Source organism: Phlebotomus papatasi, chromosome 2, assembly GCF_024763615.1.
Source record: "Phlebotomus papatasi isolate M1 chromosome 2, Ppap_2.1, whole genome shotgun sequence".
Taxonomy (NCBI): domain Eukaryota; kingdom Metazoa; phylum Arthropoda; class Insecta; order Diptera; family Psychodidae; genus Phlebotomus; species Phlebotomus papatasi.
This window is the reverse complement of record NC_077223.1, coordinates 92,566,188-92,582,486: the sequence shown is the minus strand read 5'-3', so window position 1 is coordinate 92,582,486 and position 16,299 is coordinate 92,566,188. Positions and strand designations below refer to the sequence as shown.

The 16,299-nt window shown below is 32.9% G+C and overlaps 1 protein-coding gene across 2 annotated transcripts in view; it reads right to left on the bottom strand.

Annotated features, from left to right (window-relative positions):
* Positions 1 to 4,592, bottom strand: part of LOC129802398 (kinesin light chain) — a 41,818-nt gene extending 37,226 nt beyond the window's left edge. The window contains exon 1 of one of the 2 annotated variants that reach the window (XM_055848176.1): positions 4,396 to 4,592. In XM_055848176.1, the coding sequence (XP_055704151.1) occupies positions 4,396 to 4,409 (14 nt within the window). In that variant the 5' untranslated portion in view covers positions 4,410 to 4,592. Of the gene's footprint in view, positions 1 to 374; positions 737 to 4,395 lie in introns of those variants that run through there. The other variant, XM_055848175.1, reaches the window with a different exon arrangement.
* Between the last annotated feature and the right edge of the window lie 11,707 nt (positions 4,593 to 16,299).

The following is a 16,299-nucleotide window of genomic DNA, read 5'->3' as shown; positions in this document are numbered from 1 at the left end:
TTTTAATTCTTTTAGCTGTTCCCACAAACTAAAAAATTGCCATTCAAAGGCTGAAAAACTACTTCACTATTACGTTCTTAACAAACAATCTTGGTAGCATTGGTAGTTCCATACTTAAATCGAATTATGTCTATTGGATTATAACAATTACTTAGCGTGAGTATTGCGGTATGGTTAGCACTTAAGAGATTTTATAAATATATTTTTTGGCCTTCCGGGAGATTCTTTTGAGTACTTTCAATCTATTTGGAGAGAATATCTAGCGATATATTCACACATGAATTAACTTCTTCGAGATTTTGTTCACAGTCCAATTAATTTGCGTTTCACCATACCAATTGAACTGGTGCAAGAGACCTTTTGGCTAAACTCACATTCTATATTGATTAATCGCCGATGACAGAAACATCTTTGCGACGAAGAATATCTTTTTTAAATTAAAAATTTATGGAATATCATGCACTTATTCCACATGAAACCAGGCGGTAACTTTTCACAGCACAATTTCTAAAAACTAAAACTGATGGGAACGACGGAAGACATCCGAATGGCTTTTTTTTGACAAATGCGTCAAGATGACTCATCCACAGATGACTGAGACTGACACATAACACACTGAAAAAACTATCCACAAGACTGGAAGTCAATCGATATGTTTATGTAGGGCTATTTTTGCATGTTGTGTAGATTTTACTCTCAAAATACGCTTGCGCCTCTTATCGATACTCTTGCGACTGTGGCAAGGTGAAAATATACAACTTGCCGGAGCTGCGATTTGTTAAACAATTTAATTATAGCGGAAAAACTATTAAAAAAAACTTAGTATCAAATTAAAAATTGTAGAGAATTTCATTGGTATGATTCTAATATGAATTTTTAATTCTTATAAGATGACATGGTAACTCGGAAAAATTCTCAATCAGCTGTTACTCGTTCATTACCACAGCTTTTGTAATTATGCGAACCGGTCAAGTATTTCTGATCTATCTCAAATTCGCAAGGTAGATATTATATTATATTTGAACATTCCTGTAGCCTGTAGGGGAACTCTGTAATTATGTCGCTCATAACCGTGACTATACGGGTTTCAGACCTAAGGCTTAGCCATATGGCTTAACTTCTCTAATATCTTATCAGTCAAGATTTTTTGGAAAAATGTGACTTAGAATTGGATTATTAAAGTCAAATTACCAATCAGATTTTGAGAAATCAATAAAATCGGTTGCAGTTTAAGGTTATGAGACCCTCGGTAATTGGGCTAATCCTCTAGTCTGAAGACGGTCTCAGAGACCTGATAACTGATAGGTTTTTTATATTTAGGATATATTTCAAAGACAGTACAGCTTGGTCGATTTGGTTTTTAAAGCATATTGTCATTAGAACAACCAGAAATCTGAAATTCATGACTTCTGACATTGTCTCATGACAATGCCACGGTTACAGAATCACTTTTTCGGAAAATCTCTCCGGAGATTCGAACGAAATATGCCATATGGCTTTTCCAGAGAATTACGGAATCTCTACACTGGTAACGTTATAATCGAATCCAGTCGGTTGTGGTGCGTAATATATCCGGTTTGTTTGGAATGTTATGTCTCAACATTTTTTTAGCGGCTTTGTGTCGTAGGATATTTGTGAAAAATCTGTGGTGTAATTACAACTTTTTGATATTATCGGATCGATAGTATCGATAATTCTGTATCTTTTAGAGCATGACCCATTCAGTCAATGTACAAGAAATATTTGAGATAAAATGTTCATATTTTGCAATTATATTCTTACTGATTAATAGATGAATTTTTTGAAAAGAAAAAAGTTTTACCTATTATGCGGGCGCGGGGAGCCCCTGTCAAACACACGTCTTAACGGTCGCTGAATTTAAAATTTGTGCATTAATTTACTACAAACTCTATTGATTTAGAAAGAGTAACTATCCAAGAAAACAAATTGGCAACTAGAATTCAAATCAAGAAAGAGGAAAGACGCCAATTTTAACAAATTCGTCGGGATGTCGAATTTTCCGTTCGCCATTTTTAGCAAAAATCTTGCATGACCTTCCGCGAAGCGAGAAAAGAACAACAAAATGTATTTCCATCTCTGTCGGACAATTTTTTCCAAGAAATTCAGGGACTAAATTAACTAAAAATCCATTCCGACAGCTACTATTCGTATAGCAATTGCTCAGAAATAAATCATCTAAAATCACTCAATTTGCGTATGATGTATAATACCATGGTAAGGAATGGGTTAAATGAATGATGACTTTTTACGCATAGTTAAGCCATTTATTGTCACCTTCTTAAAAGAATATGACTGTTAATAAATACTTATATTAACTACAAAAAGTACAGCTATTGTTTCAGTTTTTATAAATCGATAACCGATACTAACGAAAAGAAAATTATCATGTCATCGCTGTTTTCGATCGGTTTGAAATAGGGAGTTTTCTAGTTTATGTCGAAAAGTAGCAGAATTACGTTGCGCTACTTCGTGATATCACTGAGACTTACGCACAGTTTACAAAAAACGTAAATATTTACGTAAAAACGATTTCGAAAAATTATTAAATTTGCATTTTATTATGTGATTATCAATTTTATAACTTTTCAAATTGCCGGAGCAATATTATGCCGAGTTTTAGAATTTTATGTTTGTTAATAACATTTAGAACTTTAAAAGCACTGAAATTTTTACGCAAGGTTTGGCAAAGAGAAAACTAAGAAGCTTTTTTACTTGGAAACTAGGTTGATTTCTTCCTGATAGGCTTTCAGTCTTCTCACAGACTGTAGCTTCGAACACTTCATTTATTTCCCCATTTCCTTTTATTATTCTGACTGAACCATCTAACGGGTAAGACCGCCTTCAGGCGGTCTTCACAAAAATCACATTTACAGCGATTACAAAGTTTTTATTTATTTAAAAATGCTATAGTGTCCTCGGTAATAGTCTTATAAACATCTCTTGAAAGTTTGAACTCATTTTGACTCTTCGTTTTGTTGCTATTCCCAGTTTTGTGTGACAGGTCAGAGAAAAAGCAATAAAAAATATTAGTGCAACAAAACTCATTTCCAATTTCCATAAAAATACCGATTTTAAGTTATCTGACTAAAATAAATTTATTTTTTTACTGAAAGATATGTAATTCTACTTTGTATATTTTATTTAAAAAAAAAATTGAAAAAACTGAAAATGTGAATTTTAGAAGCAAAGTTTCAAAAATTTTTTATATTTTCTCACCTAACGCCTAAACTAAAAGAGATAATGAAGATTGGATGGTTTTTTCGACTTTATTGGATCATAATTATCCTAGAAAACATTGTTTTAGAACTTTTTTCGAATATTAAAGAAAACACCGTTAGAGGGTTAATTATTCTGACCTAATGGCGATATATTTTAATAGCTAGTCTTAAGTCACACGTTTACTAAAAAATTAAGCCACATTGACTAAGAACCATGGGAAAAATATAAATTATCTCAAGTCAGAGTATGTGCGAAGCCTGAAAGCCTACCCCTACACGTAAATCGTTAACATTACTTTTTTTCATCTTAGCAAAACCCGTTTTATACAAGTTTAATTTACTTTACTATAATGCCCAACACACAATAACTTTTGTTTTGTAAGCAAAACAGAACAGAGATCTAGTCATCTCCCTCTCTCTCATAGAAAATTTTGAAATCATGTTGACAAACAAAAGTTATTGTGCGTTGGGCATAAACTTCATCCGATTTCGTACACAGACCGGATTTCCCTCACAAGAATCACTCTTTCCATAAGCTGTTACAGGTTTATCACTGACCTTTCAAATGAATTATTGGGTAAGGTTTTAATGATTTTAATGGAATAAGAAAATTTATAATTTAAAGTGACGATTTCTAAAATAATTATTTTAATTCCATTATTTTTTTAATTCATTTTCTCAATCACAAGAACTACGTGATCCGCACACAAAGGGAATCTTTTGATACTTGGTATCTTTTTACGACTTGGACAATTACTTTATTGCTATTACATGATCGACCTTGTGAGCAGTCATCTAAAAAATAAATTAATTCTTTTTACCAAAGTAGGCAACTGTCAACACGAACACGACAACGAAAAAGCATCTAATATTGTGATAGAACCATTATTATTTCTGCTGCCCACCTAACAATCCGTCTGGTCTAATCGGAACTATCCACCGCCATGAATTACATGCTCTTTTTCTCTTCCCGTACTCACGCCACGGCTCATTTTTCTCCATCTACCTCGCGGTACGGTGCAACGAAGGTGAAATAGTGAGACAGAATCTCAAATAGAAAGTTGGACGGACACATTTGGGCCCCCAACAGCACTAATAGCAAAAGTTGAATGACATTGTGCACATTGAAAATAGGCAGGAAAAACAGCCTGCTCACCTCTTATCACTCATCAGATGGTAATTCTGGGGTATCACTGGATGTATTTAGATAACAATGGAGGAAATTACATTGAAATTTAGCACAAATTCTACAATTTTATGGGCGAAATAGAGTGAAAACTGCAAATTCCCGACACTAACAATTTAACAAATTCACTCAATTGACCACAGGGGCACTGCGATCGGTGTCAAAGTGTCCGGAATCCGAAAAGAGAATTCCGAAACATACACCATTGAAACTGTTCTCAAATTTGAAATTGTAACGGTAGGACCATGCTTAATTATTTTAATATTATTTTCGTGTATAATTCTTCTGGTTCTTCCCATTTTTGTAATGTCTACCAAAAATTATTTACCCATAAAAACATTATTTTTCACTCATATTGTGTTGTAGTAATTTTTTAAATACAAGAACATTGAACATTGAGCAAGAATGGCACATTGCATTGGTCTTTTTTTTATTAAATTTATTTATATTCATTGAATTGCATAAAATTAAATAAAACACGGAGAAATAGAGAAAAAATCCAAGAAATTGACTTATTCTCACGAAATTTTCATGTAGCCTTTCTTGTAAGAGAGTCAAATAAGAAAATGATTCACTCTCATGTTTCAAAGACAGATCCTCATCAAATGAAAAGTTCTGGAAACATAAAGCTTCAATTAACTAAGAAAACAATCCATTATTATGTATACAAGAAATCATATAGGGGAAACTGGGGCCCCACCGAACACGGGGTAGCACCAAACAATGCAACTACCCAGGACTTGGTACTTGAGAACAAGACCTGTATGAATTCACAGATTACTATAGGAATGCTTGTCCTCTGAAGAAATATTCATCATAATCCAAATAGTTGAGATATAAAAATCAGTGTTCGGTGCTACCCCATTTTCGGTAGGACCCCAGTTCCTCCTAGCACTTATGAGATATTTTCTTATATATTTATTACACTTGTAGTTGCAAACACCTGCAGCGAATGGGAAGATTTTATTTAAAAAAAAATAATTAGAAAAATTAAATTTAAATAATGATAAAAAGACAAATTATTTAGTCAATAATGCTTCCAGCAACTTTATCTAATTTTCTCGCACTCAAAATTAGATTAAACTAGGGGCCCATCGATGATAATAAAAAGTGAAGCTGTTTTTCACTTTTCCTTGTAAAAATTTTGCAGCTATTGCACCGCGACTTAAACAAATTTGCTCGTAGTTCTTGTATAATTTTGGCGAACATTATGAAATATGTATTTTTAGATAGCTTTTAATGCACGATTTCGAAATATATCAGACTGATAAGTCAATTCTCTTTAGAAAAAAACTTGCCAATAGTCCTCTAGTGTCTCTGCAAAAACTTATGGAAAAATGAAATGTCGAGATGCCCCTGATTAATATTAAACCTACCAAAACCAGGTCAAATTGACCGGTTTAAAATTAACACATATTTAAACAGTACAATGTCACTATCAAACTTTATCAATTTCTTAAAATTTGCATGTAATATATTTTCCAGTGTTTGGATTTTAGTTTTTTGCTCTTTTCCAAGACAAATTTGTTAAATATCCTACTCTACCGCGGTTTTTCATTTGACCGAAAAACGACTAAAAACAGTCGGTAGGTTTAGTGTTAAACTAAATCGAAATTATTGTGATATTCGAAAAGAGAAGAGCATTCGGTTTGGTTATATCTATTTTTGAGTTCGAACGTGTGGAATAAATGTACAAAATACTTGAGAAAGACGAGAATGTAAATTTCGATTTCATAAAATTTTCCTGATCTAAAATCTATGTCGGGGCCATTTAAAATTGTTTTAATTTTATCAGGAAAAAATTGAATTATACTCAGTTACTAAATCGAAGTGGAGCAGTAGAAATTCAATATGAACCCCAAAAAAATCGATCAATAAGAAAAATCGATTCGAATCTTCTGTATTTTTATGCTTCCAGCACACCTTTTAGATCAAGAGAATTTCATGAAATCAATATTCACACCCCTTTTCTTTCTCAAACACTGTGAGTTGAATTTGTTGAGATGTTTAAAAGAAAAAGAAGGGTAAGAGTGCGATAGTCATATGTAAAAATGCAAAACGTTTGTGAATGGAAAGGATGTGAATTTTGACTTCATGAAGTTTTAGTTTAAGTTCTGAAGTTTTAGATCAGGAAAATTTCATCTAAGTGAAATTCGAATCCCCTGAATTCCCATTTATCTCACACGCTTTTCACATGTTTATCTCATACTTTTATATTCTTCTTTTCCTTTTAAATTGCACAACAAATTCAATTTAGCTCAATCGAATTGAGAGTACGAAGGAATGAAATAGACATATGCAAAACGTGTAAGAAAGAAAGGGATGTGAATTTCGATTACACGATATTTCCCCGTTCTGAAAGGTGTACCGAAGCCTAAATAGATCTTTTTACTGTGAAAATTTAATTCTTTCTGAGAAAATGTAATTTGTCTTTTTATTTCTATCTTTACTGATAAGACTTTACAGACCAAATAAGATTTTTATTACTTCACTGAGAGAAAAAAAGAGGGTGGGATTAACTTTTTTCCTCAGAATTTTAACACTTTTAAGGTGTAAAAACATATCAACATTTTTTAATGTTAATTTTACACCCATTTAAGGGTAAAACTAACATTAAAAAAGGGTAACTCTAACCCCTAATACACCTGAAAATGGTAATATTTACACCGATTTTGGATTAATACTGCAGGGTAAAATTATCATTTCCGAAATGTTATTTTAACTTTTTCGGATTTCTCTCACAGTGTTATGGCTCCGGCACACCTTTTAGACCAGGAAAATTTCAAGAAATCAAAATTCATGTCCCTTTCCTTCTCACACTCTTTACAATATGTCTATCTCATTCTTCGCACTCCAAATCCGATTTAGATTGAGAAAGAGGGGGATTCCAATTTCGACTTCATGAAATTTTCTTGATTTAAAGGGTGTGCCGGAACTATTACCAATTTTTTATTCACCAAGAGATTTTGCGTAGATCATTTCATTCAGCGAAATATTGACCACAAATGTTCTTTTTTTTTTCAAAGACCTCGCTAAAAATATGTACGAAAAACTCACTTAGTGTATACAAATTTCTTTAAAAAGTGTAAGTTTGAGAACGAACTATGAGACAAGACGATTCCACCATAATTATAGAACTTGCCCATAAAAGAATTAAAAGAAAAAATAAATATGTAGGGGAAAGTGCCCATGTTTCGAACGATTTCGAGCTTCGTAATGACTGAATTTTTCCTCTGTTTATTTTTTCATATTTTAAAAACGGGGTAATTTCCCCTAGTTTTTAAAATATGTGTGCGATGAGTCACATTTATTGAGAGAAATAGGAAAAATTTAGTCATTACGACGTTTAGGATCCTTCCTAAATATGAAAAATATTTTTTGAGATTTAATTTCTCATTAATTACTTTCGAAAACCTAAAGTTTTATGTTAATAAAATAATGTATGAAAAAAGCTATAGGTAGACTTACTTATTTGGCAAATTTTAGTCTGCAAAAAAATTAGGTATGTGAACTGTCCATTGTCCAACTTTCCCGTACATGTTAATACGGTTAAGACATTTGATATATAAAACATAAAACAGTCATGTCTCCTATTAAATCAAGCAGATATAAGATTCATCAATATTATCGATGCGATAATGGAAAAGTTATCATCTTCCTACCGCAGGACTCGGATTAGCAAGACATATAATCAATATTCATTTAAGACTAAGTTCTCTGTCATGAAAATTCTAAAATTTATTTATTTTCTTAAGTAAATGTTAATGAAATTATTATTAGAATACATGATAACTAGTTTGGCCTTAGTCTATTATTCATCAAGCTAAAGAATGGTTCCTTTTCCTGAATTCTATGATAAGCATCTCCCGTCACCCAGAATTTGATAAATGACTCCAAACTATATCTCTCGCAGAATTTTTCAAAGAATAATTCACTAAGGAATTGTTGCATATTTTTATTCATTCAAACTATCTTCCCATTCACAAGATGAATCAAAAGGAACAACAAACTTGGAGCATTGTTTTCAAATAGCATCGTAAAATATACTTGAGTAAAAATTTCATTGCCAATAACGCATTCAAAGAAAATTGGCGGAAATTTTTTTTGAGTAATCTGAGAAAACTAATTAATTAAGGTAGGGTGAGTGCCAGGAAGAGGTCAAAAAGGTGTGAAAATAACAAAACATTATAATTTTATTATTGAAAAAAACCATAATTATTTGGATAGAGACAAGAGATCATCATGCATGAAGTTCTTTGTTAGCCCACCTTGCAATTTACGCATGAAATGTCTGATTTTTCGCAGTTTTTCTTTGACAACAAATTAAATGTGTTTGAAACACATATGGATAAATTGTTTTGATAAAGAATTAGGGTGTGATTTTCTTCAAATAATATTGTGATTCATATTATTCAGTAAATTTATTACACTTAATTACATTTGACATACTCAAGGATTGAAATAAAACCATTGAGATTTCCCAAACATTTATCTCAAAATGGAAAAGTTCATGGATATTCTGGGGTACATATTTGTATCACGCCATTTAAAATAATAAAAATAATTACAAGTAAAATTGAAAAAAAAAATGCATTCAAACAGGTAAATTATGCCTAGACATTTTCTGTAGCGGAAGAACATTTCAACTTGTATGAAATTGCAATAAAAGAATCCTACAACTATTAAAAAAAACTGTGACATGATATAAAAATTGTATCACATACTAACTATTGGAACAATTTAGAATTTTTACTATATGAGTGTCAAGGTCGCAAAGAGTCTCATGAGAGAGTGAAATAGATTTCACCTGGATGGTGACTCACAGAAAATTTACTTTAACCACTTTAACACATTGCGCTGAGACAAATTTAAATATTGCCCATTTGTATGCCAATAACAAGGCAAAATTTACTCTTTCGGCAGACTGGCAGAGATATTAAGGAGATTATCTAGGAGCAAATCGCTGACCAACATCCATAAAATGCTATCCAACAGAAAGACATGGTAATGACCCTAAATGTGATTACATCACTACGTGAGGTGTATCTCGTTTTGGGCTAAAATTACGCATTAACATGGTTTAATTGTGACCGCACTTCATTCAGATTTTGTCTCAAATTTCGTTGAAATCATTCCGACAATTAGAATAATGTAGTCAAAACTTGACCTTCAAACGTACAAGTAGGGACAGAGATTTCTTAAAAATTTCGTCAAGCATTTTAAAGCTCTTTCTTTGAAGCATCACGTGCAATTCGGTAGATTTAGCAATAAAAGTTTTATCATTGAATCAAAATTATCTTTATTTTTTTAACAAGTTTAACTAATAAATTGTCTGTCTGGGTCAGAGGTCCACTCGTGATTTCTTTTGAAAAACTAAAATTTCTTAAACACAGCCCATTATTTCAAAATAAAATTTACAAATTATAGAGTGTCAATAGAACTATAAAGTGGTGTCAAAGCTCCTTATTCATTCACATTGCTCACTAATTTTGGAATTACATACAATTTATACTCAAATTTGTCCACATGTTGAAAAAAATTAACAGATTAACTTTAAATAAAGTATTCATAAAATTGCAAAGAAAACGGATACGCCAATAGAATTATACTAAAACTAATAAGTAGTATGTTCATGTTTATTTTGATTACGTTTTTTAAAAAATTATGTAATAGTCCTTGTAGTATTTTTGAAAAATACTTTGAAAAAAGTAATTTTGAAAAATACTTTGCATTAAAAAATTACTTACTATTTTATTACCTATGTCGAGTGACTTAAATTTTCTGGAAAGAACCAAAGATCAAATTAATTAAGAACATAGAGAAAAAATGAGTTGTCCGAAGCTTGAGTCGTCCGAAGATAGTGCGTTTTCCCCTCGTAATTTAAATTCATTTATAACAAAAATTAAAAAAAAAAACCAAAAATTTAACCATGCTTGATACTTGAAGAAAAGGAATCATGAATAAAACGTTTAAAATTGTGAATTCTAGTTAAAGGAAATTGATAAACCTCCGCAAGAAGTTCCTTAAGCTTCGAATTTTCTTTTTGTTACTGAAATTATATTTTGAAAAAAGAAAATTTTTGGATTCCAAAATTTCCAAATTATGATATAAAAAATATGGCATTTTTGAAAATATAATATTTTCGTGCAATTTTGCTTTGCAATTCGCCTCTGCCTTTAAAAAAATACTATTAAATATTGCAATATTGTAATGCGTTTTATGAAATTACTCAAAATTTATTTGAAAACAGAAAAAATGTTATTTATTGAAGGGTAATGTGGGTCTCCAAGTGTATTTTTTATATTTTTTCGATTGAAAGTATAGCAAACCGACCCCCTTCCCTGACTAGAACAAAACTTGTACTTGAACAAAGAATTAATGAAAAATATCATTTCGATTTTTGAGAAAATTTTAAACAAAAAATACATTTTCTATGTATTTTCCACTACTTTTCTCTTTGTATTTTATAAACGGTGGTCAATAAATAATTAATCTTCAATTTAATTTCTAAGCAATACCTTCAAGGAGAATTGAGTGAAAGGTTAATGAAATCGGTCCATTTTTTTCTAGTAGGGTAAAGTGATACAAGTTCGACATAGTGTTACAAGTTGAACAACTCGCCGGTGCAAGTTGGACAAGGATTTTTTCTTGATAAATACAGTAGGGGAAAGTACTCTCCCTTCGAACGTTCATGCCTTCGAGTGAATTTCATTTGTTTTTCGTAAAAGATTTACACTAAATTATCACAGAATTATCAATAATTGATAATAATCTAACTAATATTTAATAGAAATGTGTAATTTTCTTAAGGAAAATAAAAGAAAATTCACATTATTAGCTCTTTTCCGAAAATTCACATTATTTAGCTCTTTTCCGATTGGCCGCCTGGAGTTTCTGGGTGTTAAGGTACTCATGGGGCAAATTGCATTGTCGGTATTTTCAGTTTATAATCCTCCTCCTGTGCAGAGCGTCTGTGAGGTGGAGTCGATCTTAAATCTTGCACTGAGCTTTGATAATCCACTGATCCTAGGAGATTTCAATATTGATCTCTGCTCCGATGTTTCCATCGCAAGAAATTACAGAGATCTACTCTTTCGGCATAATTTTTCTTTCGTCGATTTTGGAGCAACCAGAGGTGCTTCTTTTCTTGATCATATGCTGGTGCCCACAAATGACTTTCCACGGATTTTACGCGCACTTACTCATCCCATTCCGGGGATCTCTGATCATGATCTCATTCTAGGGGCTTATAATTATAAAATACCGAAACCTCCAGTTACTATTGTTTCTTTACCAAATTTTCGTGCTGTGACTCCTGAAAGTCTTTTTCGTGGAGCCTGTGCAGTACCTTGGAGGGATCTTGATCTTCATTCCTGTCCCTCTGTAAGGTCTGAGGTGCTATCCCATTTCCTTGATTGTCTGATCAGGGAGGTGGTTCCCACTCGAAGGGTTGTGCTTCGCAATCCAGTCAATCCTTGGTTCAACCTGAAAATTCTTAACATGTTAAAATGCAGAGATCGGGCCTATTCTAGATGGCGTAGAACAGGCTGCGAGATATCTCGCGCTAATTTTTTGAGACTTCGGAGGCAAGCTAAGTATCTCATCAGGAGGGAGAAAAAACAATACTTTTGCAAACACTTGGACCCAAATCTGCCTCCGAGAACCCTGTGGAGGAACATTAGGCAATTGGGTGTGAGCCCCACGGTCACTTCTAATCCTGATCACCTGTTTTCGCCTGAAGAGCTTAATCTTCATTTCGCGTCCATTAGCAGTGTGTCCCAAGATGACACGGGTACATTCCTTCCTGCGCTTTTCTGCAATGGGTTCTTCTTCCGTCACCTAACTGTGACAGAGGTCACGGCTGCATTCTCTAGACTTGGTTCTAATGCCCCTGGAATAGATGGCGTTCCGGCATCTTTTCTTAAACAACTCCTTCCCTTAATTCAGGAGCTTATCACTGATCTTTTCAATCAGATTATTACCACGTCAATCTATCCCGAAAACTGGAAAACTGCTCTGGTAATCCCAATAGCAAAAGTTGCTAATCCTCTTACTGGCTCGGACTTTCGTCCGATATCTTTATTACCTGTGCTCTCTAAAGTCTTTGAATCCCTCCTGTCTGCTCAGATCACGGAATACTTTAATTCTCGGAGTCTTTTCTGTGAGTTTCAGTCCGGGTTCCGTAGGGGACATGGCACTGTGAGCGCCCTTCTTCGGGTTGTCCATGATATTTCTCAGGCCTTGGACAACTCACAGTTTGCAGTCCTAGTTCTTTTGGACTTCAGCAAAGCATTCGACAGCTTACCTCATGGTCGATTGTTATGGAAGTTGTCAAACCATTACGGATTTTGCTCATCTGCCATCTCTTTGGTATGTTCATACTTTCATGAGCGTAAGCAGAGAGTTAAGTTCAATGGGCAAACCTCCTCTATTAAGACTCTTGCTCGAGGTATTGGTCAAGGTTCGATTCTAGGACCTTTACTATTCTCAATCTTTATTAATGACTTGCCTGAAGTTCTTGTTTCTTCTCATTACCACCTTTATGCAGATGATTTACAAATATATGACTACGGCAAATTTTCTACTCCTCATTCTGTTTTTCTTCGTCTGAATGCTGAGCTTGATAGAATTTGGGCTTGGTCTATAGAGAATGGCTTGGCACTTAACCCTGGCAAATCCCAGGCCATTGTTATTTCGAAGAGAGACATTGGGATTCCGCTGCCAGTATTGAGTATTGGAGGCACTCCCATTCCATATAGCCAATCGGTCAGGGACCTGGGTGTGATCATAAATGGGGATCTGACTTGGTCGGATCACGTGTCTCAAGTATGCCATAGAGTTGGCTTTTCTTTGTACTCCCTGCGGCGGCATAGGGATCTTATTCCTACCGACACTCGGCTTTTGCTTGTCCGGTCTCTCATTATGCCGCATTTCACTTATGGCTGTGAGTTATTTTTTCAATCTGATGCTGAGTCTATTCGTAAGCTTAAAGTCTCCTACAATGACTGCCTACGATTTATTTACAATCTGAAGCGGGGTGACCATGTCTCCCCTGTATCTCGGTCTGTTGTGGGGTGTGACCTGCCTCAGTATCTTGAATTTAGAGCTATGCTCTTTATCCTACGCCTTTCTCTGACCTCGACTCCGTCCTACCTCTTCTGTCTGCTAAGTTGGGGGGCATCTGCCAGGTGTCGGTGTTTCATGGTGCCAAGATCGCGAAGTGCCAGTTTTCAACGAACTCTTTTTGTGCACGGGATTTACATTTACAACTCGATTCCACCTGCTTCCAGAACGTCTGAACTCTCTCTGCGGTCTTTTTACTTGGGTCGGGAAGTCTAAGATTTTTTTTTTATCTCTTCTAATCTTGTTGTAACTTTTCTTTCTCTTTTGTTTTTTTTTCTCTTTTTGTTCTTGTTTGTAACTGTACGTGAGGGACTTAGAAGTCTATTGTATGGTTTCTTTAATAAATAAATAAAAATAAATAAATAAAAATTATTCGAAGCCATGAACATTCGAAGGGAGAGTACTTTCCCCTACTAAATATTTTTTAAGCACAAGGAACCAAATTAAAAAACTAAAGCATTAAAAATATACAAATAAAAATGAAGTACTAAATTTATCAAGAAAAAAAGCCCTGTCCAACTTGTACTACTTTACCCTATTCGAGAAATCTTGACTATCTGTTTCAAAAATTGAGTAAGGAAAATGTCTGTCTTTGAAGGCGCTAGCTTTTGAATATTTAGTTTTTTTTATTTCCAAAAGCAAAAATTATATTTCAATAATCGAAGTTAATAGAAAGTAGTTAATTTAAGAAAACAAACTTAAAGTCGACGTTTAAACTAACCGAACATAGCGACAGAAATTTCTAAATGCTATTTCATTCCGATTACCTATTTACAAATATAAATAAATAAATAAGTAAATGAGTAAATATATTTTATTTTTAAATTGTGAACCATATAAGCCCTTAAGTGTTATCTTTACATATCTCATTAAATATTTAATAGTATATCATAAAATGATTGCCTCCCATCATTTTCTCCAAGTCGGTATTTAAAAGTATTCAAAGTATTCAAAGCTTTAGCCAATCAGGAAAAGCGATTGGAATAAAATATTTTTTAAGATAAAGTATTTAGTTAAATGCTGATAATACATTAAATTTACATTTTTAACTTAGTAGGGGAAAGTGGTGCAGCTTTGAATTGGGGCACTTTTAAAATTTGATCTCTTCTTTCTTTATTTCTAAATAGGCTTTTAAGAGAACTGTCGGGTAATTTTTGATCAACTTTTCTCAAAGAAAGCTACAATTCCGTCTTGGAAGAGCTTGTAAGGAATCTCTGGCTAGAGTTTTCCACATCAACATTGAGAAAAAAAGAGGGTGCGATTAACTTTTTTTCCTCGTAATAACACTTTTTAGGTGTAAAAATATATCAACATTTTTTAATGTTAATTTTACACCTTTTTAAATGTAAAATTGACATGAAAAGGGGTAACTTTAACCCATAATACACTTAAAAAGCATAATATTTACACCGATTTCGGATCAATAATACAGGGTAGAATTAACATTTCCGGAATGTTATTTTACCTTTTTCGGATTTCTCTCACCATCTGTGAAGCTCCAAAACTTTCAAAAAGTTTTTTGAGATTCATAAAGAATATTTCCATTCAATTTTTGATCAATTTCCTTATTTTTCTTCAAGGAAAAGTCTTCTTGGCTTTTTTTTAATGGAACTGAGTCTTGTCATAATGCAATTTAGTTTCCCAATTTGTGGAGCTAAATTATATTGTGATAAGGTACTGTTCCATTTGAAATAAGTAAAAAAAAAACTATTTCAATAGCGTCTCAATTTTAAAGTGACCCACTTCCTAATAGTGATTTTGGAACATGTTTCTAGCACTTTACTGTTTGGTTCCTGTCTCGACTGTTCTCCCTAGTCCTCGACGTGTTCTAAAACTACTAAACAGCCGTAACAGAAACCAATACAAGAAAGTCGATAAAGCAGAACAACATCAGAAAAGTTCTAAAAAAAAACATGTTTCTTTTTCATTGGAATAGCACCATAATTCTGTAACAATTCAAAATTTTTTTGATTATTTGAAAAGTGCAGTTCCGTTATTATCAATATACACAATGTAGAACAAATACGATCATTAATAATAAACTCTTCCTACCTTAAAAAGTCCCAGAACAAATGTTTCAAAATTATTCAATTTTAGAATCAAATTTCCATAAATATCTCAATTACTATAGCAATTGCACTCACCTCCTCAAAAAGTAACAAGAAAATATATCTTTTAACGCCTCTTTGATATGAGGATTTGACATTAGACAAATTAACATCAAATAACGAAAGACAATGGGAAATTCAGAATTTCTTTGATTGTTTGCATTATTGCAATCTGCATGTCTGAGTTTTGGGCGCCTCAATGAAAATTCTTTAATTTGAAATGTGCAATCACGTGTAAAAGTTGCAAAAAGAGCTAAGGCGACAGTGAATTCTTATTAAAAGCAATTAAGAGAGTAAATTGTGTTGTTGAAATTGACAATGAAACACCTACAATTCAGTCAACGACACCAATTTCATTTTCACATACATTACACTAACCTGAGATATCTTAAGTCACTTTATCTATAAATGCAAAATAAAAAAAAAATCTCAATGTGTGAGAAAATTTTACATAGTTCATAAACTGTCGTGCTAAAATTTTTACATAACAATTTTCTTGTAAAATTTGTCGTGTATCTCAATAATGGCAGAATATTTAGTAGAGGTTCAATGAATTTATAGGAGCGGTTGAACAGTGATTTCATTTGCTGAGACAGAAATGAATTTCTTCTTGTAAATTTAAAATGTGCTAAAATGAAAAGGA